We start from the raw sequence: 22357 nt of genomic DNA on the forward strand, positions 1-22357 counted from the left end.
AGTGGATGTTGGGTTTTTGTGTGGAAAGCATGTTTACGTTTATGCACATGATTCAGTTTTGAAGTAGAGCTGATGACTGCAGTGTATGCCCCAGATCACTGACGGTAGTTCACAGCACATAAAAGATGATCAACACTGGGGAGCCGTACTGTAAACCAGACAGACAGACAGACAGATGAACAATCGCAGCAAACCACAGCTTAGGAACCGACCTGGTTTATGGCCATTACTTCATAACTCATATGTACTGTTGTCTGACAGTTCTCATGACAAAGACATCAGTGTAATATATTCTCATTTAAACTCTTAAAACCGTTCTGTCGTATAGAGGTATTATTAATGTGTTCTTTATTAAAAAATACGAGACACTACAGGATGACATCAGCTCGTCTGTGCGTCAAAGTTGGAAATTAACATTAACCAACAGACACTTAGGAATGTGTTTCCTGTCTCTGTGCACGTCTCTTTGGCCCACAGATGAAATGTTGAGTCTGGTGTTCACTATAGCTTTATATAGGTGTAAGATTCATGGTAATAGTCTGCAGGACCTCAAGCTGTAGTGTTAGGTGGTCTGGATTCATCGGTCTCTCTTGTTGCATTGTGCAGTATATTGGAAACTATACTGGCAGTTCTTCATCTACATTCACAAAATCCTGTTGTGTGTCTGCTTTGTTGTAACACCGCAAAGGAACCTGCTTGGTAGCGGACTGAGATCCACCTTTTCACCTTTCCCTACATGGGTCCATGTAGCTCTGATGATTCAGGATGACAAAACTGTCAAATCAATGAGTTACCATATACTGTAAGTCAGTCCATATAACTTTAAAGGTGCTCTATACGATATCCAGACCATTACTATAGCATCAAACAACTATTTGCTATGTAAAGATATAGAGGAGTAATGTCTACCTGAGCAGAGAATGAAGTCGTTCCCCACCGGCTAGCTCACGGCTGCCGCTCTGCACTGCACTCATGCGGCGGTTACAGCTGTGATAGCATCCTAAGGAAAACAGGAAATAGGGAGTAAGTTTTAGTTTTTTATAATATACTGAAGCATTTTTTTGATGATATTAAGGATTATTGTTACTGGTACCATTGGCTCTTTAGAGCTTTCTTGCACTGATCCTAATAAATGCAGCAACACATTATCATCCAAGGTGTACCCTGAAGTATCTATGTAAAAGGTGATTTTGACAAAGTCATTGTGACGGTGGGTGGGAGAAAACAGGATACTGTAGCACAATCCTATTGTCCCCTGCTGAAACCGCCATCGGCTATTTTGAGCCTGTAAACTGTAAAGTGTAATTGACGGTGCTATGCTCCATAATGTGTGATTGCCTTTATGGGAGCCATTCCTTTGTGTGTCTGTCCGGAGATGACGCAGTCCATTGTCCGTGCTTTGGACTTCCACCTCAATGTGGAGAAAGGTCATGCCGTGACTCTATTACATCCTTATTGGGATGATATGACCTTCTGTTTTTGTCTCCAGGTATTCCCCCCTGCAGAGGAGGCTTGCTTTGGTACCTTCTTTCAACTTATCAGTTCAAAATTAAGGACATAAGTAAAGAATGCTGTTTGTGGACAGAGTGAGTCTGCCACCATAGCATGCAGGCTAAATTAAACCCACCACAGCATGTCTTCGCTATATCAAACAGTGGTTTGAAAGGAGCCACTCAGATCCACTGGTAGTTAACCAAGAAATGCAGCCTTGTGCATTCCACATGGGAGGGGAAGAGGGTCTTTTTGTTGTGGAGATAGGGGATCATTAAGGACGACGTCTCTATAGTAAAAGAAGGTCTTTGTGTGTCTCAATGTGGCCATTGTAAGAGAGACCGCTGGGATATGCCGTCAAAGTGAGGAGGGAGAATTATTCTGATTCTTTTCCGCCGTTTTGTTGCCACTGTGGGCATAAAGTGGCCATTTTGAGGGGAGGGTATTGAGGCATTCATTATGGTATGGCTGTGTAGGTGGAGCACGTAGGCAGACACAAGAGAGAGACGTCATAACCAGCTACACGGAGCCTCTCTGCATGTCTAAAGTCAAAGTTTCACTTATACATGCTAATTGGAAGGCCACTGAAAGGCCTCTTCACCCAATTCCCTAAACGTTGTACATTTGGAGTTGAATACATGCTATCTGCAGTGTTCGTATGTGTGTTTGTTTCATTATTAATCACTTTCAGGCAATATGGTGAAAAGTTCAATGGAACATTTAAAATTATGCAAAAGCTTTGTTTCCAGTCATGCATTCAAACAGTGCCGGAGGGCCTAAACAGTCACTGATTATTAACCCACTGATCTATTAAAAGAACATTTGGATCAGTGATTTGTTTCAGCAGTGACTTTGAGCTGATATCTCGATGTGTGTCTGTTTTGCAGCGTCAAGGGGTTAAGGTGTGGTTCTCAACACGTTATGTTGTGTCTACAGTTTTGTCGGGTCTTCAAATTGTTTTGCTTCTGCTTCTGATCAGTAAGAAATGTGGTCGTGGCACAAGATCCGAAAGGCAAACTTGGGTTTTTTTGCATGTGATTTTCATTTGAAACACCACAAAAAAACACAAAAGTTCTCCAAGAAGACGCAATTCTGTCTTAATCAGCTATCTCAGCTAGCTCAGGGTCTCCACACCTCTGACCTGTGAGTTGGGGAAACCCCGTTTGTGTGACTGCTCTCTTTGATCATGTCATGTCCACACTGAGCCCCGTCGAGCTGTGTGTGTGCTTGAGTCATGTCGAGCACAGAACGGCCTGTGATGGTGGGTGGTTTCGTTGGTATGCAGACATCTAAAGACAAATTGTCCCCGTCAGTGGCCAGACCCGGCCTATTTCTGATGAATAGGATTTTCATGGACTTCCATAATGTCTGGACGTCCTTCATGACTCATTGAGCCACATCCAAAACATCCTCTCTGCACACCAGTATACACAACAGTGCAGACAACACTTAAACAGTCTTTCACACATAAACAACAAGCTTATTCACAAACCGCAATATACACAAACACAGCCGGACACACCTACAATGCACAACAATTTACCCCACACTGTGTCCCATCTAATGCACAAAGAGGAAAGCAAGTAACAACACATGGGCAAATACGTCTGCTGTGTTTATGTAAATGAAGTGGACAGCAAACTGTTGCAGTTGTTTCCTGTATATGTGACATCTATACCCTGACCTCTAATAGCTCAGCTCTAACCGTCATGTTGTCTGTTTTGTTTCTGACAGGGTGGGAAGAAGCACAGCGGCCCCTGTGAAGGAAGAGACTGCAGCGGAGGCTGTAAATGTTTCCCAGAGAAGGGTGGCAGGGTAAGTCCTAAACTGTTAACTAACTACTGTTCCAGATAGCTTTGAAAACACCCCTCTCTCTCTATCTTCCTTAACTAACTCTGTGTTAACCATCCGTACCTATTGGTTTTCAGTCTGGAAAAGGCCATGATCAGATATGATGCTTTCTAAATGCCTCTGCAAATTGTAATTTCAATAACTTGGATGCTGACAATGCATACCTCATATTTAATGTTTCAAGTTTTACATACCTCAACCATGTGGTAACATTTAGAAAAAAACAATTAGCAGAGCCAGGAGGAAACCGTATAGCTTCTCTATGATATATCATATGTTCAAAATGGCTTCACGGGGCGCCTGGGTTAGCTCAGTTGGTAGAGCGGGCGTCCATGTATTAAGGCTTGGTCCTGACCGCGGCGGCCCGGGTTCGAATCCAGCCTGTGGCCCTTTCCGCATCCACTCTCTCTCTCCCCCCTTTCAAGACTCTATCCACTGTCCTGTCATAAAAATGGAAAAATGCCCCCCAAAAAAATAACTTTAAAAAAAAAAAAAAAAAAATGGCTCCACGCATCCTGTTCTTCAAAGGATAAGGATGGTGTTGTTCTATATTTTTCATAATGTCAACAAATCCCATAAAAAGACCAAAACTAATGCTTCTATCACGTATTGTCTGTGTTGCTGTAAATACTCAGACGTGCACCAAATGTTTATTATCAGCGGCTGAAAATAGTCCCCAACAAAGTCACTATTTATTCTATGCAAGTAACGTTTGCTTAAACTACAGTGAACAGCTGATTTAGGACATTTTGTAACCTTTTAAAAAAAAAAAAACTATATGTTTTGTGCAACTCCTGACTCATCAAATACTGATGCTTGGTCAGTGGCCCTATGCTTCAAACTATGACGCTCAAGGTACCCCTCTAGCGTCAGTTTGGGACGTGTCAGGGACGGCCATGTCAGTTTCCACTCGTTACATGCATAGTGTCTTTTCAAAATAAACTTCCGTGTTCACAGGAAACGTACAGTTTCCACTTGTTACATGCTGAAACCTTTTCAAAATAAACTTCCAATGTTTACTTAGTTTTAAGGTTAACTTGCACAACAAAACTACGTGGTTAGGTTTAGGAAAAGATCATGGTTTGGGTTAAAATAACTACTCCATGTTTGTCACGTAAAATAAGTATGCTTCTTACGTAACTGGCGTTAGTTAAGTACAGAAGTAACAAAAGTGAAGTTAGGTTAATAAATCAACGTCGACTTGGTTTCTGTTTCATGTTTCTGTTGGATCCAATGGGCCTGTGGACACTGACTGTTGGGAAGTCTGAAATTTAGAGGGAGTAACTTACACAATGTTAGTTTTGGATCTTTTCATGGGATTTGTTGACAGTAAATATCCATTTATTTTATTTATACCCTTTGCTACCTCATGTTAACTACCAACAATGCCCATAGCAGCATCATGTGTGATCATGGCCTCAAGTCTTCTTGTATGAAATTAAAGTATCACAACAATGCAATGTAAATATGTTGGAGCATGTGAATGTATGAGTCTGTCATGGGCATTCAGCCATATGGAAGACTGTGCTGCTGAAACTCATTAGTTAGAAATACTTATCACACGTTCGTACAGTTTAAGTGATGAAATTCGCACCATTAACCCCCTAAAAGAGGAGGTTGAAGTGTCTGGAGTGTGGGAGACCCATTAGGGAGAGGAATGAAAGACAGAAAGAAGGGAGAGGGACCAGGGGTTTGCCTGAAGACTCAATAGACAGACATAGACTAAACATATTGAGATAACAAGCTTAGAGTGAGTGACTGGGGTTCTGCATGACTAACGGCTGCTTTATGCTTCAGACACGTGCTGCCCAGATCATCAGATAGCTTTCTGATCGTTGCACCGGCGGTTCCACATCTGTAAAGTTTAGTAACTTTCAGAATCAGACAGTTAACGCCTACTCTCCACAACAACTGGCCAGACGTGTTTAGGAGGGAAAACAAACAGGGTTTCATCTGTTTGGCAAAGTACTTCTTTTCAAGGATGAAACATGCTTTGCATATGGACACAGAGAAGTGGTTTCTGACTAATCTTACACAGGCTTGTAGAGGAGCTGACATAAACACCTCCAAAATCTTAGCTACACATCAAGCATGCCTGTAGTACTGTGCTGTGCCTGTTGGCTGAGCAGGGAAGAACATCTGGAGAAGAATTGGAGTAGTTTTAACTGTTTGAAGGTGTAGTTTTTCATTTATTTTCATGTTATTTATTAGATTTGTTCCCAAGGTCTGAAATGTGTTTCGATATCCGTATTTGTCATTTCCTGTCCGTTGTCGTTTAGTGAATGTGACAGTACTCCAACTAGACATGGGAAGGTTACGTATGCACATATGCTACTTTATGTTTGCCCAAACCTAATTTTTGCGAATGTCTGCATAGTGCCTGCTCAGGGACAGAAATTAAGGCATTATGTCATATAAAATGATCTTTAGTCAACTGACCTGCTGTCAATAAGGCCACCATGACAACCTCTTTTAAAAACAATCCTTTCTCCTAGAAATTACGTTTATATACAATACAACTAATTTGCAACAGCAATTTTGAAGGAAACATAATGCTGACTGGATTACATTTTCTATTAACATAATTAGGAAATGATTGATTAATTATAAATTAATTAACATATCTGGAAAGTTGCAAAAATGATACTAAACGCCTCAGTAAAATGTTAACTGACAACGTATTTCATTAGTTTTCCACCAAAATATTCAATCTTGCAATACAATATCCGCTTCTAGTGACTACAGCATTGTTGTGTTCTTTTGTGGTTATGTTTAGGCACTGGCAGCACTTGAATAATGTTAGTAAAAGATTATAGTCTGATTTAATAGTGAAAAAGTCTGCAGTGACTTAAGAAACGTGTTTATAACATTTAATTGAAACCACAATCTTTCCCCAACCTTAACCAAAGTGCTTTTGTTGCCTAAATCTAAACACAGACGGGACTCTGGATGTGGACCTGGTCTCTGGTGTCACAGTCCTGTGCTAGTACGCCTATTTAGTAATGACATGGTTGTGTAAAAAAGCATTTGCACAGAAAATATGAGTGAAAATACTATATATATCATCATCAGATACATCATATATATTTGTAAACTATAGGTTAAAGGTATGCTACCTTCTGTATGTTATAAAGACAAAACTATAAACTGGCCAGTTTCCTTAGTTTCATTTATTTTTTAACAGAGAGCTCATAGGAGCTATAAATGTCTCAGTTCAGCAGTGTGATGTGGTAAACTCAAGGACTGAAATGGACTCGTATAAAACTCCCCGTCTACCAGTAAAGAGCAGCTCCTGTGGGAGGCAATCTTAAAAAAATACACCGGTGAAGAAAGGAATGGTCTAACAACTGTACTTTGGCATGCACTGAGAATTTACCAGAGCAACTTTACAGTAGGTCTGATCTTTGACCTGCACGCTCTCTGTGGATACGGGAAACCCTGTGAGGAGGGCTAAAGAGGAAGTTCCACATTCCACATCTGAAGGATGCAAAAGTCTGATGGCGGGATGATCAGACCACCTTTCTCTTAGTTGAACATTGTCTATGAATACAAGAGAAAGTAAAGAAGAAGTAAAGACATACAAGTCATACATGCTTGACACATCTGGTCTGCTAAAGATGAAGTGTGAAAACATTTCTCGCACACACACTGATTTGGCTCTTAAGATACGATTCTACTTTCCAAGAAGCCAGACATAAATTCTCCTTTGTTTTTGTCTGTCACTTGTTGTCTCTGACTCATTGCGTACATATTTATGCCGTAAATTTCCCAAGGCCTAAGTGTCTTGGACATGACTGATCCAACTAAGATTTTCCCCTTATATGCATTACCCAACTGCACTTGTTTGTGAATACAATGGAAACCAAGATGGATTCTCACAGATGTGTTCCTCCCTCTGGTGTCTCTAGCTTTACGTCTATCTCCACTCCGTCCAAATCTTTCCCCCGAGGAGAGTCATGGCAATGAGCGCTTCACAGAATGGGTCAAACTGATCCTTCGCAGCTGTCTGGATTGGCTGAGACCTGAAACAGCTGTGGCGATTAAGTGATGGTTGTTAATGGGTAAATGGTGGCTGTAGTCATGTCAACATCTTGGTGTGGCTGCTCTACGTGATCGTGGGATTCTTTTATTTGAGTTTCATCATCACTATGTCCAATCTTTTTTGTTTTTACCGTAGCATTTTCCGCCTATTGTTGTGGTTTTCTGGTCTGCAACTTTTGTGTTTTGAGTCACTCTCTCATCAGCGTGATTTTCGTCCATAGCACACAGCCATTTTCTGCAAAAAAAGCTCAACACCAAACAGCAGACAGACAAAGTTAGTGACTAGCTGGTGAACATAGTGGAGGATTTAGCAACTAAAGAGCCAGATATTTCCCACAGGAGTTGGTGGAGACCAAAACAGAGCTTAAAGAAGAGGAAATATTGTAGAGCTGCAACGATTAGTTGACTAAACGTTTAGTCGAAAAAAGGTTTTCAGCCTCTTAAATGTGGAGCTTTCTCTTATCTTTATATCATATTAAACAGAATATCTTTGGGTTTTGGACGAAACAAGACATTTTAAGACATCACCTTGGACTTTGAGAAACTGGGATGGATATTTTCACTTTTTTCTGACACTTTATAGACCAAACAATTACTCAATTAATCTAGAAAATAATCGGCAGGTAATGAAAAAACTTGTTAGTTGCAGCCCCTAGAATATTGCATTCATTAGGTGAAGAGACACTTGACTGTAAATAAATACTATGTTGCTCTATGTCTGTTGGATGGGTGAAAGGGCAATTGTTTGCTAACACTGTCGCCATGACAACTTAAAAAGGTGATAATATGTCAATATTGTGTTTACAGCTTTTTGCGCTGCCCCCAAGTGGCCAAAAAATCAGTTAATGCAGGTTTAAAGAACATATACCTAATTGTTTTTCTCATTCAACATAAAAAAACATAAGATGTGAGCAATGCAGGAAGAAAAGGGAAACGCATTATGTTTCTGTGGAACGAGGGTCATATGAGGTACTTCATGAATGACTGCTGGAATTCCCATGCTTTATTTTTATGTCGCATTAGAGACGCTGAGTGTGAAGATGGAAATAAATCCAGACGAGAGACAGACACATAGAGCGTGAGAGAGAGAGAACGTGAAAGAATGAAACCGATTGTTTGGTGGGGAATGAATATATTAACTTTATGAGTTTTCTGCTTTGGGTGGGGAACAGAGATTTGGCAAGCTGACTCTCCAGCCTCACCACCCACGCCCCTTGACAGAGAGCGCATAACAGGCGGGCAGAAAAAATATCAAGCTCCCCACAGCACACTTCCAAAAGTCATCATTGTTCTTTTGCATCATTAGTGGATTGTACTCCTGAGATCGGTCATAAAAAGGAAAACAAGCAGCCCCAAAATGGAGTAACGAGAAAATAAATTAGGAACATAAAGCATCTAATGTAGTTCACAAGGCATGGGTGCAATCTCACAATGGAGTTGGCATCTCTATGAAGAAGGTAGAAGGTGAAAGTGTGGTCAAATAAAGGGATAATAATCCCAAGACCTGCAAGTTCCAGTAAGTGGTGTTGTAAAACAGAGCAGCTTGTCGTCTCTAAAGCATGAAAAACTAGGGCAGCATGAGAAACTGAGCACAAGGCACCCTGCGTCCTCACCAGAAAACATGTTTAGCAGATCAATGCTCTCTTTTGTGCTGTGTCTTTCCGTCTTCGGTTCTGAGAAACGGGGAGTGGCGCCGGGTTTAATAGAGAAAAAGAAACCTCGGCTTAGAGAACAGTAGCGTCCGTCTGCATGAGCTCACTGTCTCTCGTCATCCAATACAGCCGGCATGGAGAGATAAAGAAACATCCAGAAGGAAACAGAGAGAGACCGATGACATGGTGGGGCGACGATTATAGACACTATGCAGATGGAGAGATGCCGTCCTTTCCACCATGGGAAAAGCAGTCACAGATGATGTAGAACAGGAAGCTGAGCACAATGACAGTCCCCTGATCTTTTTTTAATATAGACGCGCTCTGTTTTTGTGGGAACAAGATCGTCTGTGTGTTTGGCTGCAGCTATAAATGGCAGAGATCTCCTTGTTCCATGAAAACAAGTCCATTTACCTACACTCTGAGTCCGGTACCCATGGCTGTCATGGACTTTCCTGTCTGCTCAGGGACAGGATGACGGCGCAGAGAGGAATGCTGTAGGTCCGGAAAAGATCAAAGACCCCATTGAATATATTTTCACCAAAGGGTGGAAGCCCTGTACTGATGGCTTTCAGGTACTGGCTTTGTTTGGAGGATCATGACCTCTAGACCTTGAGGACATTTTACAACCCCTCGGCATATAAAACCTTTTCAAAGCTCATCATAAAACTCACAAATGCACGATATTTATGGTGAAGCAAAAATGGTTTTCTTTGTCCCTGAAAACTTTTTTTTTGTCTTGGAGATGCATATTTTTATCTGGCAGAAGTGATGCATGCAAACCAGACATTTTGGCCTGAAAACTGTCTCAATATGCACTATTGTGTGCATAAAATAAACTCTATCTAACCCTTGAACTTAAAGGGGACCTATTATGCTTATTTGACAGGTGCATACTTGTATTTGGGGTTGTTTGCATGCTTTAATGTTCAAAAAATGCTTTACTTTTCTCATACCGGCTGTGCTGCAACATATCTTTTCACCCTCTGTCTGAAACGCTCTGTTTGAGCTCCTGCCCACCTCCCGAAAAGCCTTCTCTGATTGGTCAGCTGGCCCACTATTATGATTGGTCAACCAAACCAAACTCTTCAAACTCCACTCCGCTAAAACTAGCTTTGTTTGAGGGCATGCCAACCTAGCTGCTAGGCACACTGTGTTACTTGGTGAAATCAACACGTTACAGAAGAAAAGGCAGGATTCCAAGCGAGGTGTTTCAGGCAGTTCAGGAGCAGTGTTTCTGTGGTGAGAGTAACTCCCTTTGGCGTGGACTTTGGGCTTTGTAACTTTGCAGACCTTTTACCAGCATAAAAAACTATATGACGCATTAAAGGAAAGGGGAAAAGCACAAAAGGTCACAATAGGTTCCGTTTAAATCAGGTTGAACTCCTCTGATTAGAGCTGCATTTCCATCAGTAACTTGGATCAAACAGGATTCAACTTTCCTCATAGAAACGAATAGTCTGGGAGTAGAGGAGGAGAGATAAGTTAGTGAACTGATTTAGTGGCACTGACAGCATGTCGGTTTGTATTAGTGGCCTGTTGTAGCTTCACATATCAGCAAGAAGACATGATGCATAAAGGCAGGTTTCATTCTGCAATCCAAACCTGCAATCAGGAGCCTCATCCATCCCTTTAGTCCCTCTCCCTTGACCCTGACCTTAACAGGCCCTATAAGGGAAGAACTACCAACTGTTGAGCAATTATGAAAAAATGTGTGTGTGAGTGGAAGGGAGGGGAGGGAAGCAAAAACCTGCTGCTATCACTAAAACTCTTCGACGGGAGGATTTTCTTTTACTAAGATTGTTGGAAAGAGGAATTCAGTGGGGATCACAGACTGGCTTTGTCCTGTGTGAAAGCGAAAGCTGGAGTGCGGGACACTTCTAAATGAATGTCCGTTACATTCAAGCCCTTGCCAAATGAGCTCCCGCCAGGGAAAGCTCTCTGTATTTCGCAATATACCGGCGTTGTGGGATCTGGTGTCTGCGGCGACTTTCCCACGCTGGCGCAGGTATGCCAGCAGGTGAGCTCGCTGCATTTCTCCCGCCCCCAGGGAGGCTCTCTTCAAGTCTTCTCGTGCTAATTTTTTGATGTAAATCCTTCCTCTGAATGCCAAGTTCCTTTTTTATCTAGAACATCCACTCCAGAAACTTTTCTTAGGATTGTCTGCCATACTCCTAGCTGCTACTCTGTCGCCGTAGTCTCTCCCAAATGGTAATTACTCTCACTGCCACAGGGGGGAGACAAAAGTTCTGCACTCCAGCTTTAAAGTTGTGGGGTGGTTGGAAATATCTGGGTAGATGTTTAGACAAACAGACAGTAACCAGCTGTTTGTGGATGTATCAGGCAAAAGCGGGAATGAAATGGCATTGGTAGCTGTTGCTATGGGTCGATGATTTTAAAGATATCTCAGACACTCTGTGAACCTGTTAAATATTAGTGAGGCTTCGAAGTCATGCCTGGCAGAAACACAAACTCTTAAATAGCCTGTTAAATCTCCACACATTCTTCATGTGGTTTGTGTGTTTTCTGTACTCCTCCTTGACTCTGACCTGTTTATTGAACACAGAGTAAAGAACCAAATGCACAATAATAACCAAAACACCTTTTTTGGCTTTGGCTCTAGTACTTTAAAGGAACAGTGTGTAGCATTTAGGGGGATCTATTGGCAGAAATTAGAATCTAATATGAATAAGTATGTTTTCTTTAGTGTATAATCACCTGAAAATAAGAATTGTGTTTTTGTTACGTTAGAATGAGATGTTTATATCTACATATTGAGCGGATCTTCTTCCAGCAGCCGGCCGCCATGTTTCTACAGTAGCCCAGAACGGACAAACTAAACACTGGCTCTAGATGGAGCCATTCCTGTTTTCACAGTTTTACGTCGGCCACTGTTCTCCTACACGCTTGGCAACCAGGAGAAGTTTCATTTGGTTTGTAATGGCAATTTTCATATCTGCAGTTTAACACTGTACCTTTAGATAATCTCAGGGCCTCACATGTTCAACTTCGTCACCATAGGACAGTGACCTGACATTTTAGTTCTCTGTAACTGCAAACAACAGATTGCTGAAATACTTGTTATGTCTTGTGATGCTCTGTTGTCTGCTGTGTGCTGACGCATTGATACACTTTCTTTCCTTCTCTTCTTTTCTTCTTTGCACTTATCTTCATGTTATGCTTTAAATGTATAAATACTGACTACTCTTTGTATTCGGGGCTCACTTGCCACAGTCCACAACAGGTGGCTGTGCTCGTGAGTCCATCTGCAGATGCTTTAGTAATTAATGTATGCCTTTTTATTAAATTCACTGAAAGACAAGTTGTTACGTTGGTTTGTGTCTTGTTTTAACAGAAACTGCCACCACAGGTTGCAATCTGCAACCTCACCTCTAGATGCTGCCAGATCGTACACATTGTACCTTTTTAAAATGAAAAAAAAACTGTTCAACATTGACATATTGGGAAGTTGTTATTTTTAACATGTTTGCAAACCGTTACCTATTTACCCATCCAACAGACATAGTGCAACATTAACATTTATTTACAGCCAAGGTTTTGTTCACCTAATGAATGTAAATCCAATATTTACTCTTCTTTTAGCTCTGTTTTGGTCTCCCCCAACTCCTGAAAAAAATATCTCTCTTTTTAGCTGCTAAATGCTCCGTCAGCTAGTCACTAACGTCCGTCTGATTTTTGGTTTTGGGAAAATAGCAACCTTTTTAATGATAACAGCTGTCTGGAAACAACATCAATGATAGAAGTAACATTTGATTAAAACTGTTCTGCGAAGTAAAACCAAAGAATGAGCTAAAAGATGCTAAAATGACCCATAGAGCGTAATAATAATAATTTGCTGTTGGTTCATCATGAACTATGAGTGACCCCTTTCACATTATACATAATCTTTACATCCATTGTAATTAGAAAAACGCACCTTTAAACGTTTGTGTGTGTGCTACCTTGATGCACTACAGAAAGACAAACCTCACTTGAAGGACAACAAACAAGATGTCAGACACACACAGCACAGCTTTCATTCCCTGTAATTTATAAAATGAACATCACAAGATCACATCTCCAATGCCTTCTTCGTCGGCCTCTACAATCAAAAGAAATTATTTTCCTCGTCTCTTTTCTCTTTTTTTCCGTTTCTGTCAAAGCCAAGTTTGACCCACCGTCCTTCACCCAGCTGTGGTCCGGCTTCAAGGGCCTATAAAAGTGGCTCACTCTCACAATTTAAGATGATGGGTGCCGTTTCAGGAACAAGAAGACTATTGTTGGTGTGGACAAAGGAGCATCTCTTTTTAAGACACACACGCACCATTATACACACACATATATACACAAACATGGGAGAACACACACACATGGGTGTATTCTTTTATTAAAGATGTAGTAATTATAAAGTAGTCATGAAAGAGATTATTGACCCGTCTCTGAACTCTTCCCTCAGACAGCAATTATCCAATCATAGCTTAGCAACCGTAACTATGCACAGCAAGCCTGTCCAGCTTTGGATTCCTCCACATGTTGATGTGCACATGATACTGTAGCAGGAGCGAAACTCCATATCTAAAGAGTTTGGAGTGTCGTGTCTTTTTATTTAGGATTTCCAAAACCAAAAACACAAGAAAAAAGTGGATAAAACTGTGTGTTTGTCTGCTTTCATGCAAACTGCAATCAATAGCATGTCCAGTTTACTGCAGGAATTTAACCCAGCGTTACTTCCCATGCCAAGAAGCATTTCATTAGCTAACTACGTTTTGTGGGGTTACAGGTTACATTAAACACTGTGTAGTATTTCCCCGCTGTGATAGCAGCTCTGTCCTGCTCTTAATTGGATTTAGGGAACTTTACACTCCAGCAACCCCAGCCATGTTACCTGAGTTAGCAATATGTTCATCAAACACAGTTAGTCCTTATTCTAAAAACATGTTCTTGTTGAAAGTGAACCATAATTGTTTGAAAATATGAACAATAAAGCATAAATGTAAACCATGTCTTACAAGCATTTAAGCTAGCCAAACAGGGTTATGTTAGAATGAAATAAGAGCCTGATGCTGCATTTTTTCTTATAGCCTACTTATATTACTATTGTAGGATTAACTAGCTTTGCACTAAAGCCGAAGTTAAACTTTGCGAGTCGACGAGTGTTCGCTAGGGTCCATGTGATGAAGATTTTGTCATCAGAGCATCCACGCGTAGACTCTGTGCGGACGTTCGCTTGGGCTAATTTTGAAAAAATATTGAATTGCTATTATTTTGACTGATATTGCTTTTGCGATGTAATTTGCGATATTAGAGGGAAAGATAATTTTCCATCATTATTCTCAATTTCATTGAAAAACAAATTAAAATGATTATGGTGTAATTTTTGCGTACCGAACAAAGATGTTTTCTTAAGTCTGTAGAATATGATAAGGATATCTCTGCAGCATGACAATATTTAATTTAAAATTGTATTTTGGCACACATTTCGCCTTTAACAAATATTGCAGGTATTTCAAATCCTGCGATTTAAAAAATTGCAGTAGGCCATATTAAGATTTCGAGAAACTTTTGATTAATTGTGCAGTCCTAACGTCCGCGTACCGGCAATTTGTTGTGAACATGCGGACCTGTCTGCGCAGCCACTACGCTACAAGTGGTAGCATAGCTATCTACTGCCTGTCCGCAGCTGTCCGCAGCTGTCCGTGTACGTGTCCGTTCGGGGGTATAATCGAGAAGAACAATGCTGTTTCTTTGTTTCTTCTAGTGAGGATGCTGACTTTTCGGCTTGAGACATGCAGCTTTAGCCTAGGTCTTTTAGAATGATATTATGATTGTAGCCATCACGTGTATATTTAAGACAACTTTTACAGTGTTGACTTTTTAAAACAAGTCATCTGGAATCATTGTAATTAATCGGAGACTGAAAGAGTTAACATTAGCTTAAATAGCTCGCTAGTTTCAGCTGATAAAAGCAGCAACTGTTGGTATTAGTAACTGATTAGAAATGAGAAGCTGCTTTTAGCTGCCTTTGTCTGAAATTGAGGACCTACTGTTTCAAAAATTACTAAGAATTTCAAGTTAACATTGAAATCTTTATGTGTGCCGTGCGAGAATGGAGAGATTGACAGGCGAAAGAGGGGGGCTTAGAGAACCGTCAAGTGATTGGACTGATATGTGTGTCTGTAAGTATAATATGTATACTTTTGATTTTGTCATAAAATATTTCCCAGAATGTCATTCAATGACCTTGATGTTGTCATCATCACCTTATCCATCTTACAGCTAGAAAGAGATTAGTTACACTTTGCTACTGACAGTACAGTCAGTCAGTATCTGTGTGACCTTGTGTGTGTGTTAAGGCAGTAGACAATGGCCTTGTGTTACCATCTGTGACCTGACTGTGTTATCATCAGCCAAACACATGGCGTTGAGTGTATAACGAGGCCAAACAAGATCAAGACGAGCAGAATAAGCCTGAGATATACTGTTTCGTGTTGTGGCTGGGAGATTGTTGCCTCATGGGACTCTAAGGTTAAGCATACTTTAGCTCCGATCGCTGAGAAATACGGCAACGTCATGTCCCATAACAAGCCTCCCCCCATTTCTGAAACTTTTTTCGTCTTTATTCTCCTGTGGACACCTTCTGTTTCCAGCTCGATCCATCTCCCTCTGCGTCTCCTTGAAAAACACACACAGACACACGCCATGTATTCCGCATCAATCAAATCTGTCTACTCTGTATTCTCACAATAAAGCTGAGTAAATAAGGTGTTAACGCTGCACGTCCTCTGGGATGTGTGCATTTGGTTTGCAGACAGCAGTCAGGAAACGTTATGGTCGACAAAGAGTGTCCTCGGGGCCGTAGGAAAAATGTGACCAGAGTTGTGGGTCACCACAGCAAAGCCATGTGTTCCCCATCAGGCCTTGTTGTGTAACCCACATCGGGGGCCGGCTGCTGAGGAAACAATAAGATTTCCTCTAAGTCCTTTCATATTTATTCCACTTTTCTTAGAAACCACATGTTTTCAGTGCAGACTTTTTTCTCTTTTCCCTGAAAATAGGAATATCAGCTTAATGAAATTTACATGTATACCCAAGATGGTCATCTGAGAAGCCATTACATAAGTCAGTTAACCAAATACACACTTAGACCTTTGCCCCGATTTGCTCCCTTGCAAACTATCCAGGAATGTGCACTGTAGCTGGGATAGCTGTGGGCGTTGCATCCCCATGTGGGAAAATAAAAAACTTTTCCAGGCTGGCAAAATTGGCCTGTGGGCTGGGCCAGCTGGATGGGTCGGTGAATGCCGAAACCTTGAGGATTACATGGGTATCCCTGACACTAATGTGACTGGCTACCATTCATTTCAATCAGGGCCAAGATCACAGCTGGGTATTTGACTATAAATCTAATTTTCCAGACTTTGTTTTTCCCATTGCTGCATGTTGTTTTATTTGTTTTAAACATTTGTAAAGCACCTTGTAAAAGTACTATATACAGTATATCAAGCTATTTATGGCTGCAACTAACAATTATTTTCATTATCAATTAATCTATTGATCATTTTTTTAGCCTCGCTGGAGGTGTGTTACCACATACCTATAAAAAAGCTATACTTTGTGTTTAGTGCTAATTCGTAAATGTTGCCATGCTATCACACTAAACTAAGATGGTGAATGTTAGCTGCTGCTAAACATCAGCATGCCATTGAAAGCATCTTAGCATGCTGATGTTGGCATTTAGCTCAAAGTACTGCCACTAAGTATAGCCTCATAGAGCCCGAAAATTGCCTTAGGTTGTGTCCGAAATTTCATACTAACATGCTATTTAGTACGCTAAAACAGTATGTGAGATTTTTTTAGTATCTCCAAAACCAATAGTACGCAAATTGTATACTCTTTCCGGTGAAATATTACAGTACGCAAACACTGGACACTACGGCGGCATAATGCAACAATGCAATGCGGTAGAAATTACAATGTTCATAACAGATGTTGGCGGACAGCTCTGCAATGTCAATAAAGCTTCAATTTAAGTGCAAGTATAAGATTTCACTTTACTAGGTGTAATATATATTTTAAATTAGTTCAGACTTTATGGTTCAACTTCTCACAAATCATCAGCCCAAAGTGACGTCATCAAATTGCCTGTTTTTGTCTGAACAACAGTCCATGACACAAAGATATTCATTTTACAATTAAAATTAGAGAAAGGACGCGAAACCTCAATAGTTGGCAATTAAAATTCTGACGATATACTCAATCAACTGAACATTTTAGCACTAAAGCTACCATTATTGTTTTTACTGATACCCCTACTAGTGATTGTGTTATTTTTAACGTAATGTTCTTTTTTTATCAGTGAAACTTACTTCAAAATAACAGAACCTAATGAAAAATATGAGAAAAGAAATGTAAAACAACTTTCTCACACTTCATCATAGCTCTTGTGGCCTCTCAAACTGTTACCCTCCAAGTCCATAAATACATACCTTCGTGCCCATGGGTGCGATGTACAACGTCAGAGAACAGCCTTGTTGAGGAAATTGACTTCTCCTCGGTGGACTTTTATAAACAGAAGGTCACCTCTCTCTGGGCGATCCACTGTATGGAAGCTGTAATGACATTATAATCAAAGTGATAAATGTCACAGTGGGATTATAGAGGCAATACGCCCATGATGGACATCATTATACGCAGACAGACACATGCAGACACACGATACAGGCACACAGGTGGTTGGTCTCTGAGGTGAGGGCAACACCTCATTTGAGACCGGCCATTTCTCGCTCTTTCTCACACACACACACACATTCACACAGGCTGCAGCTGTGTCCTGTTTAGACACACATGTGCTTGGACCACAGACTTGAGATGTCTCATTCCTCTAACATGAGGCAATGGCACAGGTGTCGGGCCCCAGAGACCCCTGGGATAGCTGGAGGTCCAAGCTGTTCTGTTCCCAGCCTGGGATCCCCCCCCTTGAGTCTTGATCTTCACCACACACCCTCAGACTCTCACGCACACATACACATTCAGTGCGCCAACTGGTTATTAGCATCCCTCTCTCTCTGGTCTGGATGCTGTCAGATTTCTGGCACAAGCGTGTGCACGTGCTCGCTGAAAGTGCCGCATGTGCATGCAGAAATTAGCTCGGCGTGTAAACACATTAATTCTAATATAAACTGGTCTCCAAGCAGCCAAACTACTCTGTGCCATATGGCTAAACAAAGAGCAACAGACCTCCATGAGAAACAACGCAAGTGACGAGAAATGACCGATGTTTGTCTGCATGTCATCTGTTTTTATCCCTCTACTTCATCTCTCTCTCTTTGCACATGAGACATTTTAAGTGGATGAGTCAGAGGAACTTGTTGTTGCACCAGAGATGATGAAGGTTCATATAATGTTTTCACAACTCTGGCTGGAGGTTCGTCTCCATGGTGACAAAGCATTTTAACTTTCTCACGGGTAATTCTTCATCAGATACTATTATTCATATGTCGCTGTTCCACCTGTAGCCTACACAGCCTTGTCGCTTTTTCTATAACTCTCAGCGTATCATTTTATATCCGCTCTGATCCACCGTGGTCTTCAAGGATATTCAGAAGTAGGGCATTTTCCTTCCAGCCGGGGATTCAGAAAGCTGACCTTCCTAACTTGAGCCAGGAGATCTAAACACACTCTAATAGATATCTAAACATCATCTACAGATGTTTATTTGTTCTGCCGGAGTCCTCCTCAGGGCATCCAGTTGAGGACCCTCTTCGTCCTCCAAGCGGAGCCCCTAAAGCCTCTCCCCTAACCCCTGATCCCCCCCACCTCCCACCCCAGTTGAGCCTCATTTCCCCCCTGGGCATCATGTAGAAGGGGATGCAGATCTTCAGGAAATGAGCCCAAGAAAAATGTATCCAAGAAAAACATGAGAGCTAGGTCGCAGAGCAGTGGGACCGAATCCACCAAAGTGTCTGATCCCGATGGTGGGAGTCAGAGAGAATGGACAGACAATTCGCCTTCCTGCCCTACTTTCTTAAATCCTTGTTTCCTTCATCACTTTCTTTTCTACTTCGCTTCCTTTCTTCTTCTCCTCTCTTCTTCCTTGATACTTCTTTTATTTCCTTACGTTCAGTCATTCCTTTTTTCTTTTATTCCTTTCTTAAATCACTCTTTACCATCTCCCCTTCTTCCTCCTTTTTTCACACCACCTTTCCTTCCTTCATTTGTTCTTTTCAACTTTACTTCCTTCATTTCTTCCCTTCTTCCTTCCCTCGTTCTCTTGATCAATTCTTTCTCTTATTTCCTCCGTAGTTTGCAGGAAGCAGATCAGTTCAGAACTGCTGCTGATGTCCGGTGAATAAAGACGTCAGTATGCTTCAAACAAAGTGCGTGTCGGGTGGATTAAACCCGCTCTCTCCACACTTTCTTGACATCGGGGGGAAGCGACATCTGAAATATGTTGTAGCTTTCCTCATGCAACGGTTGGCCAGGTGTGAGGATTTGAACTCTCTTTTTTCAGTCTTTTGGTACAAACGAGTCCAACACCTCAACTCCATTTGTTCAAATCACGTCTGGTCAGTCATACTTGTCAACCTTGAGACACGAAAATAGGTCTGTCTGTCCTCCCCCAGAAAACTACTCTCCATTTCTCTCTGCTTCTCTCACTCACTGAAGGTCCTTTCAGAGACAACGTGACAACGGCACCACTGCTCTCTGAAATCCATTATTTCCAATGGCGTGCGCCATGCCATGACAGCTTTTTGCTGCATTGAGCAAAGCCCAACTTTGGGTGCAGCGCGCACTGACAATGTGCGGCGAGTGCAGCTCAAACCGCGAGCATCTCAACATTTGGTGTAGCTGTATTGTTGTCCAGTATGAAACAGTAGGACTTTTACACGCAGTACAGTGCCAGAAACAGATTGAGATAATGAAAAGGAAAAAAAGGTGTGAACATTTGTCATAAATTGGGAGAATTATGGGAGAATTGTGACCGCGGGAGGAAACCGAGAGAGGGCGATGAAAAACGTGAGTCTCCCAGGAAAAGGAGACTTGGGGGGGGGTTGGCAAGTATGTCGTCAGTCTCTATGACAGCAGGCTTTTTCCCAACGCAAACACAAAACACTTTTGCCCTCCGACGTGTTTGGCTGAAGCGTCGTACAAACTAGTTAGTTTCAAGCATACCTCATCTGTAATTCGTCCGCCTTCCTCAACGTCACATGCTGTAAACCCTCAGCAGGCGTCTCACAGAGACACTCACTATGATTTTACAGTTTACGTGAGTGAGTGTTGTGTGAATGTAAGCGCACCCGCTCTGGTCTGCAGATGTTTCTGTGGAAGTATGTGGCTGTCAGTGACCTGTCCCACATTGATGACACATCAGAGGACAATGTTCACACTGCATTGCATCAGTCTCTCCTCACCACAACCCTTTCTGTTTAGATTCCAGTGTTATTTCTGAAGAGATACAGTATATACAAGCACTTGGTGAGAAAGCCATCTGAGAATTTAGGTATTAACATTGTTTGAAACAGAGTAAATGTAGAGTTGAATATCTAAAAATATCCCAAAAGAGACACCGTAGCACAGTTCATATGAGTGAAAGTTTGCCAAATTGCTAATATGTGCATGTGTGTCCTTTCCTTTCCAAAGATTATCCATGGATTAAATGTTAAATATCTTCCTCATAGGCTGAAGCTTAAACATGACAAGAATCCAAGCTGGTAGCCTACATTCAAAATATTTATAGAGTATTTAAGCCTTGTTCTGCCACATGCTCATTATCTGTTTTCCTGTGATTTATCATATCTCTTATCTCTGTTGACCCTCTGTGTCTTTACATTAATGTTTTAATCAGTAACTCTTTCCATTTCTGGTGTAAAAAAATTACAAAATGTCCCTTTTTTTCCAGACAGACAGATGGAAAAACAGAGGGAGCTTCCGGCCAGTTGTTTGTTGATTTATTTTATTCCTCTCTGAGGTCAGAGGTTTGTGCGCTGGGCTGCGTGTTCCCATCCTGTTCTAAGCGGGTCGTTCCCAAACCGTCCACCCCAGGGGACAGTCTGGGTCCAAATGAAATTTATGGTGTCGGATGGGGGAGCTTTTAATAGATCTGTGATTTAGGAATGAGAAATGCAAACACACCCACGTACACACAGGGAGAGGACAAAGAGAAATTATGGTTTCTGCATTTTATACAGTGTGAAGTGGAGGGATTTTCTCACAGATTTCTTGCTAAAGGTCAGACATCATTAAGGCACAAGGTTACAGAAGTAATTCAGTGAAGTGGAAATGTAAATATGGCAACTTGGAAATCCAACAAGTAGGAAATCGCGCACACTTTCAGACATAAGCAAGTATTATGGAAACGAGCTGTAAAGGGATAGTTTGGGTGTTTTGAAGTAGGGTTGTATGAGGCACTTATCCAAAGTCAGTGTATGTCTACGGTAGATGGGGGTCGGCACGCCCCCAGTTTGGAGAAACAGACAGGAGTTACCGCACGGAAACAAAGCAATGAACTGCTGTGGACGGGGCCGGCAGCATAACGTATTTTAGAAACCTAAAAGAAAGACCCACCTAAAAAAATCAATAACAGTTTAAGTGTACACTATATTTAGAATATTTTCACCGCTTTACCTTGCAGTCAGACAGCCCTTTCCGACAGGGAACACCCAAACTATCCCTTTAATATATTCTACATATCCCAGATTGATGAATTGTACCAGGCTGAAAGGTAGTGTTTTACCGCTGTTTGTGGTTGAAAGTTTGTTTCATCACTGATAGGTGTGGTCAGAAGAGAGCTTTTTTGCACTTGTAACTACACCCAGCAGTGATGTCATGATGCACTGACACACCCTGTTGTACACTTACACATCACTGCAACCAGCTGATATGTTAAATTACTGGAGGTCAGCAAAATCAAGATTTTCAGCTGTTTTTCAATTGCTCTTTAAAGGGTGAGTTCACCCAAATTACTAATTAATTTCTTACTTAATTAGTGCCATCCATCCATTCAGGTAGCTTTTGTTTCATTTTTATTTAGATTTTGGGCTGTCAAAGTTAACGCGATAACACGTCGAGACAAATTTGTTGTAACGCCACATTAACAAATTAAGGCAACTTGCAATTTTTAGGTTGAGTTAGGGCTCAGTTTTAAAGCTAGAGTGCAGATACTGGCATCATATGAAACTAGAAAACCTAAGGATTCCATTGGTACCATCCATGACATACTAGCTTATCGCGAAGGAAGTTAAATAACTCTAACTTTTGTTACATTTTGGTGAGGAAAAACTGGCATGGCCATTTTCAATGGGGTCCCTTGACCTCTGACCTCT

General features: G+C 41.3%; 1 protein-coding gene and 1 long non-coding RNA gene across 2 annotated transcripts in view; one reads left to right on the forward strand and one right to left on the reverse strand.

Annotated features, from left to right (window-relative positions):
• col4a2 (collagen, type IV, alpha 2) overlaps positions 1-22357 on the forward strand; it is a 72048-nt gene that overhangs the window by 20175 nt on the left and 29516 nt on the right. Inside the window, 1 exon segment of the mRNA XM_037789936.1 lies at positions 3226-3306. Coding sequence (XP_037645864.1) covers positions 3226-3306 — 81 coding nt within the window.
• LOC119500275 lies at positions 14601-21393 on the reverse strand. Its single transcript, XR_005209584.1, has 3 exons — positions 20208-21393; positions 17522-17644; positions 14601-15707 (listed from the first exon to the last, which is right to left on the reverse strand). It is a non-coding gene; the product is annotated as an uncharacterized LOC119500275 (long non-coding RNA).

This window comes from Sebastes umbrosus, chromosome 13 (assembly GCF_015220745.1).
Source record: "Sebastes umbrosus isolate fSebUmb1 chromosome 13, fSebUmb1.pri, whole genome shotgun sequence".
Taxonomy (NCBI): Eukaryota; Metazoa; Chordata; class Actinopteri; order Perciformes; family Sebastidae; genus Sebastes; species Sebastes umbrosus.